At 45.9% G+C, this 26,667-nt stretch overlaps 10 protein-coding genes across 10 annotated transcripts; 5 read left to right on the top strand and 5 right to left on the bottom strand.

Annotated features, from left to right (window-relative positions):
- Positions 1-488: 488 nt before the first annotated feature.
- N7509_011520 (uncharacterized protein) lies at positions 489-2,456 on the bottom strand (the record flags this gene model as incomplete). Its single annotated transcript, XM_056636157.1, has 12 exons — positions 489-570; positions 747-877; positions 957-1,051; positions 1,113-1,197; positions 1,247-1,291; positions 1,370-1,534; positions 1,592-1,715; positions 1,764-1,765; positions 1,829-1,921; positions 2,037-2,184; positions 2,235-2,258; positions 2,329-2,456. Coding segments are annotated over 12 exons (1,122 nt in total), but the record flags the coding sequence as incomplete, so codon positions are not given.
- Positions 2,457-3,646: 1,190 nt separating this feature from the next.
- N7509_011519 (FAD synthase) lies at positions 3,647-4,492 on the bottom strand (the record flags this gene model as incomplete). The annotated part of the gene is made up of 1 exon (XM_056636156.1): positions 3,647-4,492. One exon carries the CDS (start codon positions 4,490-4,492, stop codon positions 3,647-3,649), a length of 846 nt encoding a protein of 281 aa, XP_056482186.1.
- An 898-nt stretch (positions 4,493-5,390) lies between these two features.
- On the top strand, positions 5,391-6,314 carry N7509_011518 (3,4-dihydroxy-2-butanone-4-phosphate synthase; the record flags this gene model as incomplete). The annotated part of the gene is made up of 3 exons (XM_056636155.1): positions 5,391-5,451; positions 5,505-5,673; positions 5,801-6,314. The coding sequence occupies 3 exons, from the start codon at positions 5,391-5,393 to the stop codon at positions 6,312-6,314; spliced, it is 744 nt and encodes a 247-aa protein (XP_056482185.1).
- Positions 6,315-7,680: 1,366 nt separating this feature from the next.
- N7509_011517 (GMC family oxidoreductase) lies at positions 7,681-9,425 on the top strand (the record flags this gene model as incomplete). The annotated part of the gene is made up of 2 exons (XM_056636154.1): positions 7,681-8,005; positions 8,026-9,425. The coding sequence occupies 2 exons, from the start codon at positions 7,681-7,683 to the stop codon at positions 9,423-9,425; spliced, it is 1,725 nt and encodes a 574-aa protein (XP_056482184.1).
- Positions 9,426-11,981: 2,556 nt separating this feature from the next.
- Positions 11,982-12,623, top strand: N7509_011516 (uncharacterized protein; the record flags this gene model as incomplete). The annotated part of the gene is made up of 4 exons (XM_056636153.1): positions 11,982-12,107; positions 12,195-12,298; positions 12,352-12,474; positions 12,569-12,623. 4 exons carry the CDS (start codon positions 11,982-11,984, stop codon positions 12,621-12,623), a joined length of 408 nt encoding a protein of 135 aa, XP_056482183.1.
- Positions 12,624-16,775: 4,152 nt separating this feature from the next.
- N7509_011515 (uncharacterized protein) lies at positions 16,776-17,430 on the bottom strand (the record flags this gene model as incomplete). Its single annotated transcript, XM_056636152.1, has 3 exons — positions 16,776-16,856; positions 16,905-16,999; positions 17,091-17,430. 3 exons carry the CDS (start codon positions 17,428-17,430, stop codon positions 16,776-16,778), a joined length of 516 nt encoding a protein of 171 aa, XP_056482182.1.
- A 1,843-nt stretch (positions 17,431-19,273) lies between these two features.
- Positions 19,274-19,507, top strand: N7509_011514 (uncharacterized protein; the record flags this gene model as incomplete). Its single annotated transcript, XM_056636151.1, has 1 exon — positions 19,274-19,507. The coding sequence occupies one exon, from the start codon at positions 19,274-19,276 to the stop codon at positions 19,505-19,507; it is 234 nt and encodes a 77-aa protein (XP_056482181.1).
- Positions 19,508-19,533: 26 nt separating this feature from the next.
- On the bottom strand, positions 19,534-19,848 carry sod1 (superoxide dismutase SOD1; the record flags this gene model as incomplete). Its single annotated transcript, XM_056636150.1, has 3 exons — positions 19,534-19,565; positions 19,630-19,770; positions 19,821-19,848. The coding sequence occupies 3 exons, from the start codon at positions 19,846-19,848 to the stop codon at positions 19,534-19,536; spliced, it is 201 nt and encodes a 66-aa protein (XP_056482180.1).
- Positions 19,849-21,322: 1,474 nt separating this feature from the next.
- Positions 21,323-23,210, bottom strand: N7509_011512 (GMC family oxidoreductase; the record flags this gene model as incomplete). The annotated part of the gene is made up of 3 exons (XM_056636149.1): positions 21,323-21,403; positions 21,460-21,623; positions 21,674-23,210. The coding sequence occupies 3 exons, from the start codon at positions 23,208-23,210 to the stop codon at positions 21,323-21,325; spliced, it is 1,782 nt and encodes a 593-aa protein (XP_056482179.1).
- A 711-nt stretch (positions 23,211-23,921) lies between these two features.
- N7509_011511 (catalase) lies at positions 23,922-25,755 on the top strand (the record flags this gene model as incomplete). Its single annotated transcript, XM_056636148.1, has 7 exons — positions 23,922-23,999; positions 24,051-24,180; positions 24,231-24,465; positions 24,523-24,615; positions 24,664-25,083; positions 25,136-25,220; positions 25,277-25,755. The coding sequence occupies exons 1-7, from the start codon at positions 23,969-23,971 to the stop codon at positions 25,753-25,755; spliced, it is 1,473 nt and encodes a 490-aa protein (XP_056482178.1). The 5' UTR covers positions 23,922-23,968.
- Between the last annotated feature and the right edge of the window lie 912 nt (positions 25,756-26,667).

Below are 26,667 nucleotides of genomic sequence, written 5' to 3'. Positions count from 1 at the left end.
CAATATCTGCGCCCATCCAGCCCCATCGTGAGTTTCGCGATTCCACCTCACGTGTCTCCGACATCTCTACTTAATTTATTACTCCCTAGCTATTGATGGATCGATGAACGGGATATCCAGATCATTCCACTCGGTATTTAAGAGCCATGCTTCCGGATTCTACAAGTGACTGGTGACGGCAGGCAAAATACGCAATCTCTTCCTCAATGAAATTTTCAGAGTTGGATGTAGCTTGCAGGACTGCATGCATTTTGTGTAGAATAGAAGATTAAAAAAATTGACTATCCAAACCAAACAATTATCAACTTCCCGTTGACCAGGTGGTCATTGTTTTTGTTGCGTCTCATTGATCAGACAAACTCCGAACCCATTTTCCCATCCTTCACTCCTATTGATCCCAGAAGCCGAATTATTAAGTATTCACTTTTCGAACTTACCAGCAGATACTCATTTTGCCGTTCAGAATGAGTATTCAGGCCTACCGAGGTCTACGCAGCCTGGATCGCTGCTTCTGTGCACTGCCGCAACTTAGAACCGAGATCCTTGTTGACACATCCGAAGAGGCCTAGGCTGGGTTAGCCTCATTTTCTTAGTAGTCGGATTCGCCGAAATTGCTCGGCTATGGCTACAAAAACTTACTATAGACAGCCTTACGCAATTCAGGTTATTGTACATCCTTGATATTGCCGACGAGGTTCTCAATGACTCTATCCTGGTGACCGGGCTTGCGGCCAATAACCTCCTACAATGCTGCGGGCTGAACGAAGTGATCGTCGGTGATCTCACTGATATAGGCGGAGACCTCCCCCGCCCACTTTTCGTGTTCAGTGTGTAATGCCAGGGCAGAAGCACTTATTCCCTTCTGGTCTTGGTAGAACTAGGTAGGTTTTATCGAGGAGCCAACGTAGTTACTGTCAAATCGCATGGTTCCGTTACGCTTAGAAGGGACAGTAAACTTGGGCCTTTGCGGCGTTGGTGGGGAGTTGCTGGTAGTTGACACCGAGGTGGTAGCGGGCTGCATCGGGGTATGCGAAGAGTCTTGCTTGCAGCACTCGAGGAAAGTTAGTCATTGCAAATGATAAGGCTTATAATTGTCTAGCTTTCTGGCCTACCTGGATCAGCGGACGTAGCGATTCCGGGGACCATTGTCGAGGGCGAGAACGCAGCTTGCTCAATATCGGCGAAGTAGTTTTGTAGCTGTTCCAATTCAGCGACTGCAAGATAAGACTCAAAATCAAAGACTTACGTTGCGGTTCATAGTAAGAAGACCAATCTGCTGCAGAGGAAATTCCTTATGCGACCAAACCTTAGTCATGTCGAAGATATTCTATTTGTACCTCTCGGCCTCTTCGGGACTCATCAGTTGGACGTAGACGTTCCAGACAGGATATTCGCCCCTATCAATAGCCTCAAACATATCACGGATCATAAAATCAGGATCTTCCCCGGCGATTCTGGTGGCGTCCTGAGAGGAGAGGTTCTCAACCCCCTGCTGCGTTTTGACGTGGACTTTGGCATATTTGAACGAGCCGTCCTATGCACACGTTAGTCGAAGATCCCGATTCCACGCGCGGTGACGGTCATTACCTACAGGATTAGTAAATTTGTATGTATGTCCGCTGTAAGAGTTCATGTAGCGAACCGATTTAAATGTGCCACGGTCGCTGAACAGAACCAGAAGTTGGTAAATACCCTCAGGACTACCGACGTGAAAACTAAATGATTAGCCTGATTCGATTACTAGAGCTTGGGAAACCACATACTCCTAGAACTGCCATACCAATTAAATCTGCGACATACTATAGGCGGTTAAGATAATAAAACTCACCATGTTCTGGTCGGGGAGTTGGGTCTGAGGATGTCGCTTGTGAGAGCGGTTCATAGACGGGAATTTGATCGGATCACGAATAAAGAAGACAACCTAAACCGAGCGAAATCAGAAATAAATAACAAGAGAAACTAAAGTGTTTCAAAGGAATGGATATCACACCGTATTGTTAAAAACAAAATCTTGGTTTCCCTCGTCGGTATAAAACTCCATCGCGGGAGGTATCGGCAGATCCGGACTCGGGCCCAACGGTTGACACCCGCTGAAGCACGGGTGTCTTCTTTCCGACCGTGCTGAGGAATTTGGCGCTGGTGAAGTCAGAGCAATCGCGTGTGGCTTCGAATTCTCCAAATGATCTACAACTGTCAAACCGAAATTCTGCGTATAGCGGGACATGACGACTTACCCGACAGCCTTGGCGTGAACGACGCTGCTCAAGATCTCTAGTCAGTACACAGTAGATAATTGAAACTCAAGAGCCAGCTGAGAAAAAAACTAACCGCTCGGGAATTCTCTCCCGAGAGAAATGAGCAAGGGTTTCGATGAGCTGGGTGTCTTGAAGTAATCCGAGGCTGCCGCCCTGTCTACCCTGCATCAGGACAGCTGTGCTGCTATTTGCGAAGGGACAGCCTGCAAAAGTCAGCCTAGACTACAAATCACAGGTCATAAAGAATTCTTCAACCGCCCTCCCCGCCCGAATCACTCAGTCTGACCTCGCAAAATGTTACAGGCCGAATAAAATCCCCCCTAGCATCCAAATTTGTCACAATTCTATGGGTCTCTGATTCCATTTTTGATGAATTAGGTCGTGAAAGGAGGGATCAAATCATTTTTCCACTCTAGGCTTCGCACCACTATCACCGCTTCACACATATCCATGATAGTTGAGTAGCGAAATCAGTAGACACGGCTCGACTATGAAATCCAGCATGTTAGCTGCAGCGCTACAGAAACAACGCCACAATATGATCCAACAATGTGTGCATTTCCTAAGGCTGGAGTATTATCGCTATGAAAACACATTTGGGCTGTATGTCATGACGGGAGTCATGACTCCCATGGAAAGGATCGTGGTCAATACATTCGTTACCACCAGTCTATTGCTCCTCTGTTGGACATTATTACTTTATTTCCCGCCTTTGCTATACCAGAAATTCGTTCGAATTGTGTGGGTACTTGCAGGCCACTGGGGCGAAAATGCGGATGCTGATGCAGGCTCTCCTACAGAGGCCTGACTCAATTACGCCGGCTGGTAGCTGAAACTCACTGTATCGCTTGATACTAATGTTGTAACTTGGTTGGCGGAATGCTGAATGAAGATGACAAATTGTGCCAAATCTCACGTCAGCTACTAGGAGCGGGCTAGCGAGACTCGGGAATGACATATAAACCCTAAGCATATGTCCGCCAGGGAGTTCAATTGTATCTGGTGATTGCTATGGTCTGTCGCACGGGCCAACTTTTGAGTGTATTGCGCAATCACCTATGTTATCCGCAAACCTTTCAGATACTGCCTTGAAATCTTTGGCTTCGGTCGCTGTCCTGTCGGCTTTTAGCAATTGAGAGGTAGGAGTAAGAAAAACCTAGGACTGACCAGTATGTGCATTCTCCGGGCTACTTGCAGAAGTTCCATTTTTAAAGTATGCCTGATGACAACGGCTCAAATATACAAACCCTATATGCAGGCCTGCCATTTTAAACAGAAAAGTTTCGGCCGGCCAGTCCTGCTCTCATCTGCTCTCGTCGTGAACAAGATTTGATTCGCAGTTTTAATTGCTTGGCCACTCGCTGGATTAATCTATCATTTTTTCAGGAGGGTCATTTGCGGCCTAGTCTTTCATTTCTCTCATCCACGAGCTCGTAAGCAGGGTGGTATCTCTCCTGGCACTTTTGCTCCGATTCCACCATGCCATCACTCCTAGTCCTAGCTTTGGTCCAGCTAAATTGTTCCTTCAATAGCTTGGGGTTAGGTTGTGTATCCGATGTTCCTCCTAGGCTTGTATACCCCTCATTATAGAGACTGCAATATTCTAGTCGGAGGTGACGGATGAACGCCCAGATCTCTCGGTAACTCCAGTCAATCACAGGATGAATACGAACGAAATCAGGCCATCCTTTGTCTGTATTGTTGAAATGCGACAAATTTTCACCATGGGGATCAGATCGGCGAGTTCCCACTAATATGGCCCGAATATCGGATTGGTGCGCTAAGTAATCTTCGAAAACATCTCGTAATGTCATGTTTGAAGACCCAATAGTGAATTTTGTGAGAGAAAGGCCGTAAGTCTTAGCAGAACTCATAACAAAATTTTCAACAGCTGGAAATGGATCGGCTGGGCGAACATATACAGCTGGAATGCTCTTCATTTCTGTGCCGAATACTGCTTCCGGCTTTCCATTCGTCCCAAGACTCATAATTGCCCTTTCGTTCCGTTGCTGACTTTGGCGGCGACCAAGTTCGGCCAGAAACAGCACCAAAAGTACAAGGCAGTCTTTTCCCCCGTTGTAAGAAATTGCAAGCTCCGAAATTTCGTACTTGTGGAGAGCTGCCGACACAACATCTAAGGAAATTGCTGTCTGTCGTTGCACGGAGCCGAGTAGTGAGTCAGAGGCATGTGGCTCGTCAAGGAATGACTGGATCTGTGCGTGTATCTGCAATAACATGATTCGAAGGCGAGAATGAGAATCGCATAGATAATTTACGAATGCTAGCATTGCCGAACCTTTTGTAAACGGGTATGAAGCGAACAGGAAAGGCGTAAAATTTCCATCACGTGAGACTTGGATCACAGCAAGACAAAGTGGAGCTACCACTAATACCGTCCTGAGAGGGTAGGGGTTTCTTTCTTTCGGGCAATAGCACTTCCGATAAGGAGATCGCTAGCTTCATTCCCTTGATGAATGAATATTACATACATAAAGGGTCCCCCTCAGAAAAGCGACCTGGTCGGGCCCAGTCGGAATTTGGTAGATCTACCCAATCCAATATTTTCATGCCGGAATGTCTAGCGCCTGATTGATTTTTCGATGTGGATACCGGTCACTGACGACATTGGTACAGACCCGGGGTGAAAAAGGTCGCAGAATGTTTGGAATGTGCTGTGGGAAGTGTCTTTCCCACATGGAGGAGATGATTGGATCAGTAGTATTGCCAGATACAGCTAACAGCTCGATGCAGCGGATGTCTCCGGCATAGCTAGCTTACCTTCGCATTTACTAACCGATGAGGGATCAAAAATGTCACGCGGAAGCGACCGGGGTTATCTTGCCAAAGGTATCGGTTGTCCAATTCCGGAGAGGCTTACCACACCAATGTCAGTGGGCCCAAAATTGATATTTCTTGCCCTGGACTGTCAAGCAAGAATTGGAATAGGAACACATTCACCGGCACAGTGGCTCTGAATCTCGAATTTCAAGGTGTGGAGTTTCCCAAAATGTATATGAATTCTCCAAGATGTACCCTTGCTTTTGACGCACCTGGATGTCACCTTGCGCTTACACATATATTTCGGTGGGAAAAGAACTTTTGTGGTAAAAGAAGGCTGGTCATACCTGGGGCAAGATGTCTACGCCCTTTTCAGAATATCAATTTGATTCGATTGCCGACACAATCGGCGCTATTAGTGGGTTTCCATTTTTACCAAATAGGTGTTCCCTATGAGCGTTTCTCTTATAGACGCGCAGGCTTTGAGGTCAACCCGTATAAAGCTGATCTGTGTCCATGCAGAGAATGGAGAATTCATCATTGCCCTCGATGACCAGAACCGAGAGAATGAAGCCGATCTGATCATCGCCGCGGAGTCGATCACGCCTGCCCAAATGGCCTTCCTAGTCCGATTCACCAGGTGAGAGAGGACCCTGAGGCCATACACTACTCCACCTCATCTAAGGAGAAGATCTTGTAGGGCAAGTTGCGATTGCTGCTTTCTAATTGTTGGCCATGTATTGATTACGTCTCATGATGGTAATCAGTGGTTTGATTTGCGCTCCCATTACCCCGAGCCTGGCGTCACGCCTCGCCCTCCCTCAAATGGTCACCCAAAATGCCGACCCAAAGGGAACGGCTCATACAATTGCGATCGACTCAAGTGCGGACTCTATCACAACAGGTATATCCGCCGAAGACCGTGCTCTGACATGCCGCACCCTAGCCTCTTCCAACGCTTGTGTGGACTCTTTCAGACGTCCAGGGCACATTATTCCGCTGGCAGCTCGGCCTGGTGGCGTGCGCCAGCGTAAGGGCCACACGGAAGCTGCGGTGGATTTGTGCCGACTTGCTGGAAAAGCTCCTGTCGGCGTTATAGCAGAGTTGGTTGAAGATGGAGAGATTGTGGAGGGGGTACCGGAGGTAGGCGGGAATAATGGAATGATGCGTCGCGACGGGTGCTTGAGATTTGGGAAAAGGTGGGGGATTAAGGTATGCACAATTGAGGACCTGTTGATATACTTGGATAGGGAAGATGGAATCGCAAATACAAGGCAATAAGCATTTGCCTATGGAATGTACACCATTCAATATAAGAACACAATCCACGGAAAAATAAGTACTGTACAATAGAAGCCAAATGACGAAGTATGGCACGGAACGAGAGAGCGAGGCAATGACGAAAGATATTCCGAATCAGTTCTTTCGGAATTCCAAAGTACAAAGTGCACAAGTCGTGACCAGTGATGGCCACATTTATCACAGAGGTAGTTCTCGTAGCGGACCTCATTGGTGCTGGAACCGTGGAAGAATGAGCTACAACACAAAACTCACTAGCCGCGACGCTGCAGCTGATAAATTCGCCAAGGGAAGTGTACGGGAAAAAGCAGACGCCAAGGCATTCGTTAGGTCCAGCCCTCATACTTTTCTCGACTCCAAGTGCATCTGTTTGTATCGAAAAAAGCGTGTTACCTAGCGTGGCCCCGCCTGACGATTTCATCGTTATCTTTTCTTCTCTTCGACAAAGAAAGCAAGTGGCCGGCCTCGAAAGAAATTGTTAGAAAGCTTAGCTGAAGGCTTCTGGACCATGTGAATGATTCATCTGCTGAGCGTTGGCACCCGTTAGTTAGCCCGACAACCAATTGAATTTGACTTTGAGACACAATGTGGAGAATTGGAATTCCAAGTATGTTTTAGAGTGCACTACTTAGGGAGATCTATGGACGGTTTCAGACTGCTGAGCATGAACCATGTAGCAGGGGCTGGAATGGGAACGTGGAGTCTAGAACCGAAGGCATGGTTGTTGCTATTCCAAACAGGCAATAGCATTCAACCAATCAGATATCTGAATAAAAGTATAAATTTTCCCCCAACCATTTCGAGAAATCTGCTGTTGGGAGTAGCACAGAAGTATTTCTTTCTTTCGGTCCCTATGATTTGTCCACACTTGCATCACCTCGTGCGGAGAACTGCACAGACCCTTGAACCGACGATCATGCCCCACCCGGTTGGGTACCCACTGCATGGCTTTTGGTAGCCCCACAACGTCAATCGCGTCACGAGTCAGTCGGATGTTTGTTGATTGGTTTGAATACCTTCACGCCACTGGCTATAAAAGTTGACGTACATAGTGGGATGATCCCATAGATAGACATCTAATAGCTTTCCTTTACGTTCCACTTAAGCAAGGCAATGGAACCACATAAGCGTTGAAATATACAGACTCGATGACTTCATGACAAGAGGAGACAGGGAACGGAATGCATGAATTGGCTATTGCTTGTAATCTCCTTATCCTAAAATTCGTAGCCAGAGCACTTATAAAAGGCGCATTGAAGTCTCTATCCCCGCCGCTCTCCATGACAATCTTTTGTTTGATACAACTACTTCAATCCCTTACACTTTCTTGGATTTGTTCTCCTCCAATATGACTGTCCAGAACAATGCCAGATTCGACTTCATTGTCGTCGGTGGGGGTACAGCCGGCAACGTCGTTGCAGGTCGCCTCGCCGAGAACCCCAAAGCTCGGATTCTTGTCATTGAGGCAGGTGTTGAGAACGCAAAGGATCTAGAGCCTATCAGAGTCCCTTCAAATGCTATGCAACTTCGTGATAGCGAGTATGACTGGTCGTTCAAAACCACCATGGTGAAGCGCGATGATTACGAGCGCATCGAAAAGCCCAATACACGAGGTAAAGTGCTCGGTGGTAGTTCATCCTTGAACTACTTCACTTGGGCGCCTGGGTCCAAGGGTACTTTTGACATGTGGGAGGAGTACGGGGAAAGGAGTGGACTTGGGATCCACTTGTACCTTATCTGCGGAAGAGCGTTACATACCACGACGATCACAACGCATTTTCCCCAGACATGAAGAAGATTGGCGGGGGTGGTCCGATCCCAATCGCTCACTCGGAGCTCATCCCTGAGATGCAGCCTTTCAGAGACCTTCTCACAAAGGCATGGAAATCCACTGGTCACCCAGTCACCGAAAATATCTTTGATGGCACTATGTCAGGCCTTACTCACAGCGTCAACACTATTTATAAGGGTCGTCGATCCGGCAGTTTCCTCTGTGTTGCTGACAAGTCCAATGTGACGATTCTCCCTCGGGCTCATTCGAAGAGTCTCATTATTGACGCTGCCGACAAAACTTGTAAGGGTGTGACTGTCATCCTCGGCTCCGGCCAAGAGCTCAATCTTTTTGCCACCCGTGAGGTCATTGTATCTGAAGGTGTTTTCGAGACCCCTAAGTTGCTGATGTTGAGTGGTATTGGGCCCTCTGCGGAACTTAAAAAACATAACATCCCAGTGGTTGTCGATAGCCCTCATGTGGGGCAACATCTGCTGGATCATCCCGGTGTTCCTTTCGTTCTGCGTCTCAAAGACGGATATGGCATGGACGATTATGTGTTACGAAAAGGAACGCCCCACAATGATCAGGCGATCAAAACATACGAAAATAATCACCGTGGTCCTCTGGGTTCGGGATTCCTGGAAATGGTCGGATTCCCTCGCATTGACGACTACCTGGAAAAGGATCCTTTGTACCGTCAGGCCAAAGCCTCCAACGACAACAAAGACCCTTTTTGCCCCTACGGCCAGCCTCATTTTGAGCTTGATTTTGTGTGTTTGTTCGGCAGTGCTTTTCAGTGGCACTATCCTACTCCCAGTAAGGGCAACTATATGACTGTCATGGTGGATCTTGTTCGTCCTGTATCGGAAGGCGGTACTGTGACTCTCCACAGCAGTGATCCTCTCCAGCAAGCCAACATCAACTTAAACTACTTCAATAACGATCTCGACATCATTGCTATTCGCGAGGGTATTCGCTACGCATATGATGTCCTCAAAAATGGAGAAGGCTTTAAAGACATCATCGAAGACGAGTATCCATGGCCAATGCCGCTGCACGATGACAATCTCATGAAGAGAACTGTACTTGATCGCTCCCAGACATCTTTCCATCCTTGTGGCACTGCCCGTCTGTCCAAGAATATTCAACAGGGGGTGGTTGATCCCGGCCTCAAGGTTCACGGCATAGAGAATCTCCGCGTGATTGACGCATCTTGTATCCCTGTCATCCCTGACTGTCGGATTCAGAACTCCGTGTACATGATCGCCGAAAAGGGCGCCGATGCCATCAAACGCGATCATTCTGATTTCTACAAATAAGCTGACCCAAGTCGGTTGAAGGATATGGACATCAGTTATTCAATATGGGAATCTATTTGTAGATGGCCATGAATTGCACGTGTGGATTACTGTTTATCAAATTGAATATGAAGAACAAATTAAAATACTAGCATCTACTTAAATATAGCACGTCTGAACCAAATCTTTCGATCATTTCTTGGTGAATATGGCTTGGAAGGGCCGACTCTTGGGGTCTGCTCGAAGGTGCTTTTGCAGTGGCTCGTTTTTGCAGTGGTTTAATATGGCATGAGGAAATTCTGTAAGCCGAGAGTCTCTGCCTTTCGTGCCCACGTAATCTTTCCTACCCAACATGACTTGACCTGAACACCTATCCTCGATGGAATCATTCAATATTTCCTTAAAGTCCGCTTCTGACGCGGCATTTATCTATCAATTACAAATACTACGAACATTCAATTAGGTTTCGAAGCATGCTATAGGGCTTGGGCAGATGAAATACCCTGTGGAGTATCAAAATCTGAGTATGGCGAACTTCTACACTAAATAAAAAAACTGTTTTTCAAGACAATCCACCACTTGTCAGGGATGAATGATATTTTCGATCTCTTAAGACAACCGTCGCTCAGCTTCCGCTATCATGCCGACCCGTGATTCAAGTCTTTTGAAACACTGCCGTTGAAGGATCGTTGATTGGAGGAGGTAACTTGTGTGAACAACTGGGCTGTTGTAAAAGCAACTCAGTAAACAGAAACGCTTAAAGTAGAGCCCAAGGACTCTCACATGCTCACAGAATGAATATCTCACGCTCCAGCGTTGAACATTGACTCAACGACCGCACTTTCAAATATGGAGATATAAATTGCAGCCTATCACATGTTTGATAAAGATCTAGTGTACGACTTAGACAGTCGTTTCTATCAATTTCTTTTTTCAAAAGAGCAGCTTATCTGATCTCTAACTAGGGCTACCCAAGAACCGGAAGCCATGATGCAGAACGACCCAATCGATGATGAACAAGCCTCACGATCGGTCTTACCACGACCGCGGATGTTTTCACAAGATTAGAATACTAAGATTAGCGATCCGTTCTTCAGTACTGAATCCAAAAGTTGGTAAATATATTCGAATTAAAAAAGCATACTCGTGGGTGTTTTCGACAATCTTTGAATGAATAGCGATGACGTTCGAATTTTTGTAGAGTGGGTCAGTGCAGTCTAACTTTTCCAATTGACAAGATCAAAAGGCGCAGCCCAACGGCAACCTTCTTTGAGTAATACTATTGCACCTATCAGATCTAATCAAAAATCTACGCAATCTTGACAGCGAAAGTTTATTTTTCGTTAGAGTTCTCGCCGCTTTTCAATCTGCGAAAAGAGAATAACTATATGGTGAAACCTTACAAATTGATAGCATGAGCCTCTACGGTTTAGGATAAATTTCGTCATTTTATAGAGCCTCTGACGCCTTTTGCATTAGTGGATAATGCAGAGACAAAAATTTCTACTGAAAGATTTTCAGCAGACGGGCAGATTCTGCTCAGCCTCGAGGATATCAAGACAGCAGCTATGCCATATTATACCCAGTACGAGAGAAAAGCCACCTGTATGTCTGTCTTAATACTTCCAATAATTTACTCCATATTAAGCTATTATCAGTCGGTTTGTTACCAAGTGTTTATAATATTTGCTTTGAAGAGATGGAGCCCAAATCTACCTTTCGTCATATTCCGTACAACCATATATTTCGTAAGCCTTACATTAACGAGTGGATAACTTTAAAGACCGCCAGCTGTCCGATTTATCATCATACATTCCATTATCTGCATAAACCACAATTTTCCAGGTCAGAACTACAGATCGTAACCAAAGAAATTCTTGCCTTCCAATAAAATATTTACACAGCTTTTGGCAGTAGATTCAGAAGAAGTTCCATTTCATGTAAATTGCAAAATGCAAGACAAATTCAAGAAAGGTATTGTAACAATACAGACAGGCCGGATTATATACTAGAAGAACCACGAAACGACTACTTCTCGCCAAATTGTGAGGGGTTTTCTTGTCCTTTACGCTCGAATCATCATACGAATCCACGACTCAAACCCCGGAGACAATTATAACGCGAGATCCACTTGCGGTTGACTTGTGGTTGAGGTTCTCGGCAAAAGGTTTCAGTGCATTCTAAATTTTTGGCAAAACTAGACACGGACAGCCAGCCATGTACAGTACCAAAAGCTTTTCTTTCCCAACTTTTGCATCTTGAGATTCTGTGCCGAAGTAATCAAAAAGTACATTTCCGTGGGATGGCCGATGGCAATATTGCAAATTCCGATCATTGTAAATACAGGGTACCAGACGCAGATGACATTCGGGCTCCATTATTCAAGTTAAGCAAGAGTGAGGCAGTGTTGACATCATGAAAGAGTCCAACTTAATAATATTGGCTGAGCTGTAGACCCTGGAATTTGTCCTTTCATTAGTCATATAAGCATGGTCATATTATCACAGACCATAAATATCATTCGAAACTTTGTCGTCTTTCCTACATCTGTTCGGGGGTATATACCAATCAGAGGCGATGACTCCGAAAATTCCCTACCTGGCCGACGGTCAAATGACCTTTTTCCTCCTGTGCAACCGAGTCATTCAGTGGTTGAGCAGCGAGATAGTTCTCGGAATAACGGTCCCCATTCATCAACGTTGGGTCTCGTGAATTGACCATCGTTTATTTGGAAATCATGGTGAGTAGACATTAAATCTGAGGACCATTATTCGATGCTGATGGAAATAGGCTGTTGGTTCCGTGGTTAAATTCCTACCTGCTTTTGTATCACCATTCCTGACCATACCAGTAAAGGACTTTGTGGTTTTCATTGATGTGATTTTTTCATATCTGTGAGGATATTTGACCCATCAAGATTCTATATTCAGTTACTGATTTTTCCCAGTTGGCTCGCTGCATTTATATTCTCCGCAGTGGACTACAACCAGAATAATTGCAATGCTAACGCATCCCCAGGGGTCGCATGCTCCAAGAAATGGGCGAATAAAGCCTTAATTTTTCTGGTATTGTATGATTCAATGACCTTCATTTCCTTATTATCATCATGATCATTATCTCACATGGTTATAGCATATTCACTTTCGTTGCACTATTTCTTGAAGCCTTGTCGCTCTGGATCGACGAGAAAAACCACCGAATCTGCTCAAAGTCGGATGAAAAGAGAAACCTCAGCGTTGAGAGGCATGTCCCAATCCGGAGGCAAGCTACTAAGGCGCCACCCCGGAAGCCACAGGGGAAAATCAGGTCTGAGACATATTCTTGCCTTCAATGGCCCTCAGAAAACCTATGACAATCATCAAGTTGACTTTGAAGACGAAATTAAGTTTAATCAGCATTGGCTGCCGACTCTTTAACAAGAATGAAGTGGTGGATCCCCATGTCTTAAAATACATTCTGTGCAAATGGCCGTTTCGCTGAAGACATCAACCTAATAGTTGTGCGTTTCTTCGTGACTGACACTTATCAAATTATCAATTTGCAACTTTCCCGAATAACTTCGCTGTTCATCCAATTCGTATGAATTTGCAGACACCTGTGGAAACTAACCTATCCAGGCTTGAGTGTACGACGACCATAATTCTGGCTCATTGCCCACAGTCAGTTTCATTAGATAAAGTTGCGTCAGTAACTTGGGGCTTGGTCGGGGTTTAGGGTCCCTCCCAGGCTTGTATATCCCTTGCCATATAAATTGCAAAATTCACGATCGTAATGAGGGACAAAAAACTTAGAAACCGGTGTAGCTCCAACCAATAATATCATGAATGCTAATAAAGTCTGACTACCCTTGGTCCATTTTATTGAAAAGCGATCAGTTTCCGCTATGAGGACAAGATCGACGAGTACCAACTGACAGTCTGACACGCCCAGAATTCTGGATTTTTACGAGCAATATATACAACGCGCACCTTACATCGTCATCTCCGAAGATCTAACGGTGATTTCCTTGATGCTATGTCAGTAGGTCCCAGTAACGTCATCCACGGCCGAGCGGACCACCCGACCGAGCGGATCACCTCAAAACACATATTAAATGCAATAAATTACATCTTCATATCTCAACAACTACATATACTTAGGAAAAGATATTGAGCCTATACAATGTAAATAGTATTTCTAACCTACTGATGTAGTAGAGAAAGATAATTTTAAGTATCGACAGAGATATATATATTTGAGTCTCAAATGTCAAAATTACACTGTAATTTATGGTAAGCTAGTAAAATATTTCCAGAAATGATCCAAAATTTGAAATACTGTTTTTTGAGCTTAGAAAAGCTTATACCCTGAAATTAAAAGCAAATTAGTACTTTGTGGTTGAATTACAGTGGAATAAAAACATCGTATCTACTATGTGTTTTGAGGTGATCCGCTCGGTCGGGTGATCCGCTCGGTCGTGGATTACGTTAAAGCTCATGACTAAATCATCAACCGCTGAGAGCAAATTGACGGTATGAATATCTACTACATACCAAAATGTCACGAATAATTGCATAGTATAGTAATTCTGGCTCTTGGTGGGTTTTGTATCCCTATGCTCCCTCAAGACCCAGCCATATGCTCAGATGAAGGTCAAGCCCGGCTAAAAGAAGAACCAGAATTACCCCAAGCTCCGAAATGATATGATTAACTTCCGCAGAGTAGTCAAGACAACAATTGAGGAAATCGTAGTCTGTCGTTGCACGGAGTCCATTAAGAGTGCGCTGGGTATGACTAGTCAAAGAATAGTCGTATTCGTTTTTGTACGCGCAGTATCGTGATAGCGACATCAGTATGTATAAAGAGACAAGAGTGTAAATAATTCTTACCCAGACATATGGGAATAATGGGAGTACTGAATGAAGAATTCGCACCGGTGGTTAAGTGAAATTGTCTCCGCGGTCACAGCGTTACGAATGGAATTGCTGGCTATGTAATCTATTTTCATACCGCGGTCTCGTCCTGGCCAGAAATCAGTCATTCAATGGCGGAGTGCCGTATAACCTCAGTTCAAGTCTTCAGGTAGACGATTTTCGAGAGGTACGTATATCAAAGAATTTCGTAGAAATTTAAATACACATCTTTCTAATGGCGAAGTAAATTCTCAAGTGGGTTAGTGTCTTATAAGGGTTTGAAGGCTCGAATGGCGTTTGTAATATGGCTGTATTCTATAGGTACTGTACTGTGCGGGTCACGATCCTGTTATGTGAACACCAATCTAATAGTATGAAATTCACGAGAATTTTCGTCGTTCGTCAAAAATATGGTCGCATATTTAGGGACCATGAAAACTATGATCAGCCTCCAAATCCGAGCCATCTAACCCATGAGGCGTGATCTACATTGTTCAAGACTACTGACCCATGGGGACTGCCACCCAGCCCCCTTAAAAAGAGAGAGCTCGTCATGGTTTGAAGTTCAGCTAAATCGGTCAAATTTTGATGCTTACAAAAGCACCAATATTTGTTAATATATTTGTTTGGCGTCATAGATTCCGGATGATGCAGAAAAAGATATGAGTCAAAGTGCTGAGATTCAGCCAAGTGGAATCAACTAAGTATTCTCCTCGCCTGTCTTATATCCTACATACTGATTAGAAGGCCCAGACAGATCCTCTTCGCTATTGATTGCAAGAAACTCCGTTTTACAAACAAAGGGCGACTCAAAAAAAGGTTTATACGGAATTAATCGTCTCCTCACGAGGGGAAAGTGATCTCCGCACGATTATGTAAGCGATACCTTAAGTCATAATTAGCCAAAATCACTCTGACGTGCGCATGCGCAGGGTACAAGACGACTTTGAGGTAAAGCCTCGGTGATAGCTCCGCAAATGCCATTCCTGGATCGTCCACATGCCAAATTTCCTCATTTGGTAATACTAGAATTCCAATCATCCCTCCCCAACTTCAAACCATGTCACACCGCCGATTTGTCTTTTCTGGAACCTAAGTGGGCTTTCCGAATCAATTTTTCATCTACCCTGACTACGACACTCGACAGCTGATTTGTAGGGAGGTGCTAGGTATGTTTTATTTTGAGAATAGAAAAGACGCAGATATTTCGGCTGAGGCTCGGCCAGCAGTGGTTGGAGCGGCTGTACCTTGTGGTCGCCAACTTCTCAATTCTGAAAACTATAAAATGTTAGACTTCTCGTTCAGAATCAGCAGCGAACCTGAACAATTCCAAAGCTACATTGTCAAATATTTCCCTCCATCTCATTTCCCACGAATATTTCCGCAAAAATGAATAAAACAACATCTGTTCATACTCATAGCCTTGCTCTGTCCTCTACAGAATCCCCACATCCGACCACGGTATCATCAGATTTCAAGCAACGTCTCAAAGCCATTAAGCGTAAATGGGGACCACTTATGGCAGCTAAAGAGCATTTAGACGACGACTACAACTTTCCTCCTGGCAGATATGCCGGTCAGGATGACTCGAGGGTATCTCGACAATGGTCAGTGCCCACAGCTAAAGAATTGGCTTTGTTTTCTAAATTAACGATGATCCACGAATATCCAGAATTAATGTCCCGAATTGGACGGCACTTAGCCTATTACAAATAGTTGATGTGCTGGTTCCGTCTTCGCAGTTACTGGATATCAGGATTTTGTATTTCAGGATTTCCGGGGCTCATTTGACATGTTGTTGATGAGATGAAGCAATCTTTGCAGCAAAGAGCAGTGTTCTTCAGCGACTTTCAATGATCTTCTATCTTGTAATAAAAGTTATAATATTCTCAAAAAAAGAGCGGTGTACGGTAACCATGTAGTAGCAGCCCTCTGGACGGACATTCGTCTCAACGAGGGCAGCACTTAGTTTGCGTGATAAATCGAACGTTGAAATTTCTTGATTTATTTGGCTGGCAGTAGACAATACTTTAAGAAAATAAGAGCCAATAACATCAAGCGAGAGAAGGCGGGGCCCTGTTTTGATATTGGCTTGTTAAAGACAGTGCCAAGCCGTACTGTAACATGGATCTCGACGCTATCGTGTACACACAGAATTAATTACCGCTCGGCGACCGAGTGGGAAGAGCAATTATCTCTAGCCTAGCAATACATGCCCTAATATAAGCCGTGATTCCTTGGAGCCCTTACGCAGTTATTTTCAGTATATGTCATTCCAGCCATCAGTAGCGTGGCAGACCCTCGTGGTAAAGTAGCTTTCTTTGTAGGCTGGCTTAAAGGCACTTCAAGTGTTCCGTGATGAAGCAGGTGAGGATATGACACCATAGGCTGTCACAGCTCGACCTTGGTAGCAATAGTGGTAAAGTCTGCTTGATGAACATAATTCCATCCTATCGACGCCTTGAATCTTGAATCTGTATTACAATTTGCTAGCAACAACACAAGACTCATCATTGGCGCCATAGAGCTCTGTGTTTTTGCGTTGAAAATGGTTCAGTCCCTAGACTATGGTTAGTGTATTGCAATATTGATTGGAATGAAACCTCACCTTGGTGTCACGTATAGACGCCCCATGTATGCGGGGCCCTGAGTTAACGCTTTCTTGGACGACGCCCTTCAGGGACTGTGATGCGTTGCAGGGACCTATAGGATATATTAGTGTTATGGTAAGCACGTTTCAGGGGCGAGTCTCTTGTGATATTCAGCCTGTTTTTGGACCACCGCGGCCGCTAACGTGTCTTCCTATGGATTGGGCTGCATGTTTGACGGATACCCATGGGTAGAGGTCGATGGGCTTCTCGAATGTATGGATGGTCTTGACTCAGTATTGGATCATCGGAATGGCTTTGAGCTTCCATTCTGCAGACCATATGGTCCTTTTTGGGGACAAAGCGGAGTGATCGAAATGGTTTGTCATGTTCCCTAGCAGCCATCTTCCGTTCCTTTCGTTTCCTCCAGTGTTCTCGCATGGCATGTTTGCGGGATTCGGCTTCATTTCCATTGAAAAAAAAGAAACGCGGGTTTTTCGTCGTACAGCTGGCGGTTGGTAGGAAGTCTGTGATATCGGCAGACATCGTATCATCGCTTTTCTGACGTTGCTGTTTTATTTTGGTCAGTAAAACATCGTGTCTAGTAAAGTAATACAGACTTGGATAGAGTAGATCAAGCCAAAAAAATATGGAAAGCAGCGAGAGCTGTTGAAGGTGAATCGAACAGACATGGAAAAGGTTTCTACTGCGACCCCCTACCCCTGTTGGAAACTTCGACAGCATTCTGACAATATATCGCCCCGCAGTTATTAGCGCATTGGAATATGAGAATGACATTTCTGACATTTCTGTTGCCAATGCCTGATGACTGGTTTACTCTATGAATTTGGCGTGGCGAATTCAATCAGTAGATATTTTCTGCGCTACGATCACTAAAATTGTCCTCGGTTCATATTCCAAGGCTCTGGTGATTACTAGGCTTGATTGTAATTTCAATTGGTAGGTGCCTATAAAGATATTTCACGACCACGATAGGCCGCTAGTTGTCATTTCGTAATGGTATTGCAGCGTGCATGAAAGTCTGGTTCATTCCATAATAGGGGCAAAAAGCTATTTAAAAAAAGGTTACTGCTTTAGTAAGCAGGCTAATTACTAATTGCCAAGTAATAGGCAATGTATCCGACTAGTAATAGTAACTCTGTCGCGACAAGATAGGTTTTTTTCATGGAAGAAGGCGGAGGAACGTCTGCGGGTACTGATTGGTCGGATTAGACTTCACTACTTTTCACTTGCCTACGGACGAAAGCCCCACTTTTACTACTTCTCAAAGGGGTAGTGCAGAGAATAGTTAGGACCCAATGCAGAGTCCTTTATGAGTCATGCGTCCCTTTTGGTTCAAGGCTGTTATTATTATGCTGGCAATAATGACTGACAAGCCGTGGAAGGTGCAGACGTCACAGCTTCCACTCATGAGGAGAGAAATCTCGGCTAACTCGCGCCCCCAACAAGGTGAAACATACCTTCTTGCAGTATTTTCGCTCAAAAAATCGGTACATGCCACGTTTCTATTCAGCGGACACGATATTGATTCTGTCTATCCCATTGTGCTGGTCAGCAGGGCCTTGTCTGTTCTACCTCGGCTACTTACTCGGTTGTAAATCAAAGAAAGATTCATCGTTGTTCGTGTGGGATTATATGGGTCTATATATGTAGGATGAGCTTCAATTTCATTTCCAATTAAACTGCTAGCTTATAAAGACACCTCGAGGCTTACTTTGGATGGTCTGACTTGATTCCTGGTCTGCGCTATCTCAATATAAATATATTCTATTCCATCAATTAGCCCGGATGTTCTATGACTCCTCGGATTTTCTCCGTACCTACTGCCAGAGTAGCCTTTGCCATGTTTGCCATGTGGGCATGAATGTGCACTGCTGTTTGGTGACCTTGCGCTCCCTCGGCATCTTCTCGTAGACGAAGCTTCTCAGTATATAACCCAGGCATTAACCTATCGGCAATCATAGCGGAAATCATAGTACATACAAAGGTAAATATTTACGGCACCTTGGCATTACGGCATAGGTTCATAATAGATCTATATTAAGTGTATAGGCAGAATAAAATGACGGTAAAAGCGGAGAGAATCTTAATAGTATTTATTGTCCATTCAACATCCTCGGCTTCCTGCTTCCTGATTCTTAGGTTACTAAGTGCTGAATCATCAATGGGGCGGGCCTGAGTCATGCTCTTGGATGTTTATAGAAAAACACATTTTAAGTGCCATCCAAGGGCCACCGGCATTATTGCAGTACTGGTGCATATTTCTCTCCTTGAAACGTGGAGATAGCCCTTGAATGATCGGACGTGTCATTTATGTACCAGGGCAACCTTCGGTAGAGCATGAACATGGAAAGTCACTACTGCATCGATGACCCTTGGTCGCCAAAGCTTTATCAGTCGCGCTGCCTCTCGTCGCCACGATATCCCACACATTCACAGATGGGAAGGCGAGACCGGTTTCACTAAGGTCGGCCTGGCCGAAAAACTGGACTCGACCGCGAGTCCTATTACACCCGTCGGCAATATTAAACAGGAGAGCCTTTTGGTAGGCGCCTCGACTTACCACAAGAAGGACGAGGTCCTGCATTTCCTGTTCTTTTAGATTCTGCGTTATGACCCTTACCCAAGTCATCCGTACCAGCGTGAATAACTAAGGTACGCTGACCAGTTGTATTAGAGTCAGTATTATTGTCCAGCGCAAGGTATATCTTACACCAAGCATACTTTCCAGGCCAATCAACTTGACGAGATGGTCCTTCATCATCCCCTTGGAGTTGCCAGCAGCATCGGTCTTGAAGTTTCCTAAGTCGCCGACATGGCGTTCCGTGTTACCTGGTCCACCATAGGCTCTACCGAAGGGATTGACTGTTCTATAGTTAGAGATAGAACCAGTTTGAAGACAAAGTGTAACGAACAGTTGGAGCCAGCGGATGTACAGGCCATTGGTGTTGTCACCAAACTGATGGATATGAAATTCACGCTCAGCATTGGCATCATTTCCTGTAAGATTCCAGGAGATGGTGGAAGGAGACTTCTCATCGATTTGCTCAAGGCTTACTACCCCCGTAATTTTCGAGTCACCCCGAACAAGAGCAATGAGTAGGATTAGTAGTCAGCGATCTTGAACTCTCTTCGGCTAGTTCAGTGCTGATGTTGGGTCCAGGGATATCCAGGAAAACCAGATTGTACAATTGCAACAACTGAGCAGAGCTGACGACATCGCGAGAGAAGAAGTCTTGCCGCCTCGCACCATCTCTGCTTCGAGGTGTGTCAAGAATGAAATTTTTCTCGTGATCGGAAGAGCAAGGACGGGAGGGAGCGGTCCCGTGAAATTTATTGGATACGTGAGCTCAAATTTGAAAGGCCGAGAAAGGCTCAGACATGCCACGGGGTGAGGTAAGCTTGATTCTTGTGTGCATGACGGGAGCGGAAACAGCAGTCCTGTTGTATCAACTAAGGCTTCCTCACACTTGGGACATATGATTGATTTTGAATATAGACAACCACCAATTTCGTTCCAGCTGGCGCCTGACTACAGCGCAAAGCGATCTAGAGCTTCTCAAACGAACGAAAATCATTATCTGGGATCGAGCTTCCAAGAGTGCCAACCTTCGCCATTTCATTTAGTGTTTCCCTATTTGGTGGCACTACACAATTGGTCCGCCCAGTCTCACGACTCCACAAAGCGGCTAATTTGGCACCGAGTTTAAAGGGTGGTAATCCACCACTCGTACTCAGCTCGGAGTCAGGGCGGGTGGTCCGCCTGTTTCGTATCACATGCGCTTGACTATGACTACAGAGCGATCATGCAGCAGTGGTGAACAATAAGTCAGCCCATCATGATTTTTCTCCGCGACAACTAATGTCTCCTGTATATTTCATGATAGTACTTCAGTGGCTAGATAACGCAAATACGAGGAGCCAATTGGTTTGAATTACATACCTTCCGCATGACAGCGGAATTTAAGTGGTACAATGCATTTCCACTACCATAAAGAAAACGAACTGACTTTCAAAGTAGCGTACACATACTAGTTATGAGTATTATGGGCTTACATGGAAATTTTTAGATGCATTTACTTTATGCTCTTCACATGACATCATGGCTCATTACTGAATGAAGCAAGTTTGATTGGCTGTAATATGGTACCAGTCTGCTCTTATTGTTGAAAAAGGCTTTGCTTGATGATTAAGTTATGTATGCTTTAGGTGAAACGAAAATTCTTTTTTTGCAATAAGAACTGTGAAAAGTTCAATTATATTTATATTCAAAACACGAAAACCTACAAATAAATGGCGATTGAAAACACAAAGTAGAAGCCGCGAGTGTCTTATGGGGCTATGCCAGCGAGTAGAAGAATGAGGTTACTCTGTGAAAGATGTTCAATGGCTTTCATCCCGAGGCCATGGACCCAAGTCAAAGCTTGCTGGAGACAAAGTAGGAAATATTCTTTGCCTCATAGAGATCCTTGTGGTCTGATTTGATGATGTCCGCGCCCTAGAAGATGCATTAGTTTCCTCGTATGATTGACCAAGATTGATTTGATCACTCACCTTCTCGCCAATCATATATACGGAGTTCTGTATACGGCAGTCTGGAATCACCGGGATAACACAAGCATCCATAACGCGGAGATTGCGCACCCCATGGACTCGGAGCTTGGAGTCGACGACACCTTGATGGATGCTCTTGGACAGTCGCGCCGTACCACAGGGGTCTATGAATTATGTTAGTGCTGTTGCAAGTCTTGATGCGGGTTGATCTTACGGAATCCAGTCTGGCTTCGATCCAAAACAGCCTTGTTCATATCATCGTCGGAATGGAGAGGCATCTTCCAAGGGTATTCCCCAACGACGATGTCCTTGAACCCAGCACCGTTGGTCAGAATATCGTAAGTCCAGCGAACACCCTCGCGCATGGCCAGAATATCCAAATCGTTAGCAAAGAAGTTGAGGTTGATGTTAGGCTGTACCAGGGCATTGGAACTGTTCAAGGTAACTTCACCCTCGGACAGGGGCCGGAGCAGATCGACAATTACAGTCATGTAACTACCCTTCTCAGGCAAGGGGAAGTGCCACTGGAAAGCAGTACTGAAGAGGCCGACAAAGTCAAGCTCGAAGTGCGGCTGACCCGCGGGTCCAAAGGGATCCAGTCCACCATTCGCAGCCTTAGCCTCACGGTAGGCTGGATACTTCTCCAGTCGTTCATCAATGCGAGGGAATCCCACCAGCTCCAAAAAGCCGGAGCTGGCAGGACCAGTTTTGTCACGCTGGTAGGTTGCCAGGGCTTTGTCATTCAGAGGACCGGGGCGGAGAATGTGATCATCCAGGCCATATCCATCCTTGATCTGAAGCACGAAAGGCACGATGGGGTGGTCCAGGAGATGCTGGCCGACGTGAGGGGAGTCCACGATTGGATTGATCCCATGCTTAGCTAGTTCCGTGGCAGGCCCGACACCGCTCAACATCAGAAGCTTAGGCGTCTCAAACACGCCCTGAGACACAATCACTTCCCGGCTAGCATAAACACTGATCTCAGTGTTGGAAGTTTCGCTGACCACAGTGACGCCGGAGCAAATTCGGGTGGCCGGGTCGATGATCAACTGTTTAGACTGAACCCCATAAAGGATCGTCACATTGGGCTTATTTTTCAAGTACAAGAAACTGCCCTGACGCTCACCACGGTGGATGGTATCCACACAATGCGTGAGACCTTTCATTTCACCAGAAAAGATATCTTCAGTGAGAGGTTCACCCTTAGAGACCCAAGCTTGAGTAAGGGCGTCACGGAATGGTTGCATCTCTGGCACCAAGTCAGCATGGGAGATCTGCACAGGACCTCCGGTTCCAATCTTGCTGAGTTCGGCCGGATACAGCTTCTCGTCGTCATGATAAGTGGCACATTTGCGAAGGTAGTCTACGCAGCTGTCCCAGTTCCAGTCACGGCCACCAAAGTCCTCCCAATCGTCAAATGTGGGTTTTGAACCAGGGATCCAGGTGAAGTAGTTGGCACAAGTACTTCCACCAAGGGCCTTTCCGCGGGTGTTGGGCTTTTCAATGCGCTCGTAATCATCGCGCTTGATCATGGTTGTCTTGTAGGCCCAGTCATATTTGCTTCCACGAAGAGTAAATGCCTTCGATGGCGTGGTGATTTGTTCGATTTGGTCCGGGTTCGGGATACCAGCTTCAACAACCAGAACGCGGACGTCGGGGTTTTCAGCCAGGCGACCAGCAACGGCGTTGCCAGCAGTGCCACCCCCGACGACGATGAAGTCGTACTCGGAGCCGTTGGAAACAGTTGCCATGATTTAGATCTGTCCTGAAGAAGAAGAAAAGACGAATAGAAGTTGAGCGTTATTCAATGTCTAGAGCGTTATTCAATGCCTACCAGACCTGAGGTGCAAACACGCTATTAGTGAGCTAAGCCAGTGAGCTTTATATGGTTAGATCTTCATAGCTGCCGAATTCCGAGACAACATAGTAAGGTCAAGTCCTCGCAATGGTAGTACTACCCATTACGGCTATTTGATGGCTCTCCTTACTTGAACATCCTGAAAACGCGTTTCTGTACCCTTAATTGTCATTGCGCAGGCGTCAAATGGAACGGCAGCAGGAATATTTGACCCCGCATGAGGGGTAAGGGTTCCCCGCACGATCATGTAAGCAACGCTGGTACTGTTCCTTCAACCGGTACTGTGCGGGAAAGGTGCCGAGTCGAGTCCGTGGAATGGTGCCGAGTCCGGCGAATACTCGGTGATGAATCGGCTCTCACTAGGCCTGAATCTCGGCCCGCCGATAAGGTTTTACTCGCTTTGCATTGCGCCGGTTTCTATTTGCCCGCAGGCTGTCAGTGTCTATTACGGATTTGTCGCCATATACGTTCCATCCGTTCTACCCCTCACATCATAGTAACCCGATTGCCACCGGGTAATGGCCCTAGTTCTTTGTTATCGAAATGGTCTTTATGTGCTGTCAGAATTTGCTCTAATAAAAGCTAGATCGCCGCCGCCATGGATATAGCATCACAGCACGTGTATTTGGTACCCCAGAACGAGAGATCGCCATGCCAAAGCCTACATTCACGCTGGCAGAAGGTATGTTACTTCAATGCCAAGCACAATATACTCCTGCTAATAATTTGAAAGGCCAGCCAATTGCAAACCCATCTGTAAGCACTACGTTGCCTACTTTAGGCGGCGGAGGCATCACAACCTTGGGTGATACGCTCCTTATTGAGACGCTCTCGCACTTCAACCGTGAGCGTATTCCTGAAAGGTCAGGGGACAGTCCGCCCTTGTAGTGAATCCAGAGCTAACACTGAGCAGAGTTGTTCATGCCAAAGCTGCTGGTGCGTGGGGAGAGTTCGAAGTCACCAATGATATATCCTCCATCACGTCGGCCAAATTCCTAAATGGCGTGGGCAAGAAGACGCCGGTGCTTTTTCGTCTAAGCACTACTGGCGGTGAAAAGGGCAGTGCAGACACTGTCCGGGATGTGCGAGGGTTCTCTGTCAAGTTTTTTACAGAGGACGGCAATCACGACATTGTTGGGAACCACGTTGTGAGTCTTCATTCCTTGGTGTTTTCCTTTTCTTTTTCTAATCCAATCCAATCCAAGCCGGTGTTTTTCGTGCGCGATCCAATTCGATTCCCTTCCCTCAACAGAAGTCACAAAAGGCACCCCGCCACGAACCGACCGGATTGGACTATGGTGAGTGTGGTTCAATCTCTCTTCTTGTTGGTGAAGCTAATCGTTCAGTTCTGGGACTTCCATGTCAATCAGCCAGAGAGTGTCCACGCGTTGATGCACTTGTTCGGCTCCCGCGGTATCCCTAATTCGATCCGGAGAGTGACCGGTTTTGGGGTGCATACCTTCAAATTGGTGGCAGCGGACGGCAGGTCTCGGTACTGCAAATTCCACTTCCGGCCGACTCAGAGCATCACCCATTTATCTGAACAACAAGCCATCCGGATGGCTGGAGTGAATGCCGACTTCCATACCCAGGACCTGTGGGATGCCATCTCTCGCAAACAGTTTCCAGTCTGGAAGCTTTACATGCAGGTGATGGAGCCCGAGCAGGCTGAGACATATGGTCGTGCTCTTTTCGACATCACGAAGGTCTGGCTCCACAAGGATTTCCCCTTGATTGAGGTTGGCCAGATGACCCTGAACAAAAATGTAGGACCGCATTTGACGGAAGGCCAAGGAGCGCATGCTGATGAGAACCTAGCCGGAGAATTATTTTGCCGAGATCGAACAGGCGGCCTTTTCACCTTCCAACATGGTCCCTGGGATTGCCATGACACCTGATCCTAGTAAGTGCATACTCAAGTGTCGCGATCGACAAAGCACTAACCCTTCCGGCCTTTAGTGTTGCAGGCGCGCATGTTTGCCTACCCTGATGCTCAGCGATACCGCTTGGGGGTAAACTACACACAGCTCCCTCCAAACCGCGCCATTTGCCCTGTTTACGCGCCCTTTGAGCGTGATGGCATGGGTACTGTAACCCGAAACTATGGCGGTGACCCAAATTATGTGCGTAGTACTCTGAGCCCAGGCATTCCCAGCCAGGTGGTCTCCGATGTGCGACACACCGAGCGCATCGAACATAATGCTATCCTCGCCCAGAATGAGATTTTGGTTGATGACGAGGATTACGTCCAGCCACGGGAGCTATGGAACAGAGTCTTTGATGAGGCCGAGAAGAGACAGTGGGTGGCAAATGTCTCCGAGGCCTTGGAGGACGTGCCTGCAGAGCTGAAGGAAGCCGTCATGGGGATGTTTAGCGAGGTCGACCCCCGTATTGGGCAAATGATAGGTGCTAAGACTAAGAGTAGCCCGCATCTTTGATAATTTTAATGATTTGTTCTGATGTACGGTTATGAAATGGGGAGACTAGGAGTATGATCTGCTTAAATGTGGTAATAGTCGCAGTCTTAACAAACCCGGTTTTTTGAACTATATACGCTTTCTGACGCGCGTCATTATGGCTTGAAATCTAATCGGGAATTGTTGACGCCAAATGTTACCGCGTGCGAAAGTACGTGGCAGTAAGCTATGTCGTTTCCAACAGTACTGGACCATGTTGGGGAATCGTTCATTATCCTTGGACATATGTAGTTTTAAACAGCCCAGGTTGATGATTCCCATCGCTAGAAATATTTGCGGTTAACAGCAACTCTCGATTTCAGTAAGCATCTCAACGACCGCGTGGTTCTGAAGTTGCATTGATAGGAGAAGCGGGATTTCCGCAAGCGAAACTATGATATTGGGATAAGTCGCGGGCCGGACAGAAGCGGGACGAGAACCGTTGAAATCCTACGGTGAATGGTAACAGAGGTAGTGGTCATCGACAAGCTAGTTTCCTGATAATTAGGATCGATGTCAGGCCGCTTAAGCAGAATCTGGATTATGGAGGCATCTCATAGCCGACGCGTAGCACTTTGACCTAGTGAATCACATCTATTGACTTGAATTTGTTCAAAAGGTAGCTAAGTCTCGTTTGCTTCTTCGTACTGATGGTCAATGGCCAGCGTAAGTGGCGTGTGGGAATTGAGTATGGCATTAATTTTCAATGCGGTAAACCTCATGAAACATCTCATAATATCCAGTCTATGAAGGAATATTGCCTAGTGAATAGCACAACTTCTCTCTGACTCCAGCACTTTCGAGAGGATTGCCATGTGATTGAAGAAGAGATTATACCAGCTAGATGACTCTCTCAGAAAATCATTTTCAAGCCAACAGTACTCCTTTGGCCGT

Source organism: Penicillium cosmopolitanum (assembly GCF_028827165.1).
Source record: "Penicillium cosmopolitanum strain IBT 29677 chromosome Unknown utg000011l:1.0-3548175.0:1.0-3550911.0, whole genome shotgun sequence".
Taxonomy (NCBI): Eukaryota; Fungi; Ascomycota; class Eurotiomycetes; order Eurotiales; family Aspergillaceae; genus Penicillium; species Penicillium cosmopolitanum.
Note: the sequence above shows the minus strand (reverse complement) of the source record. Positions and strands in the feature narration are given on the sequence as shown.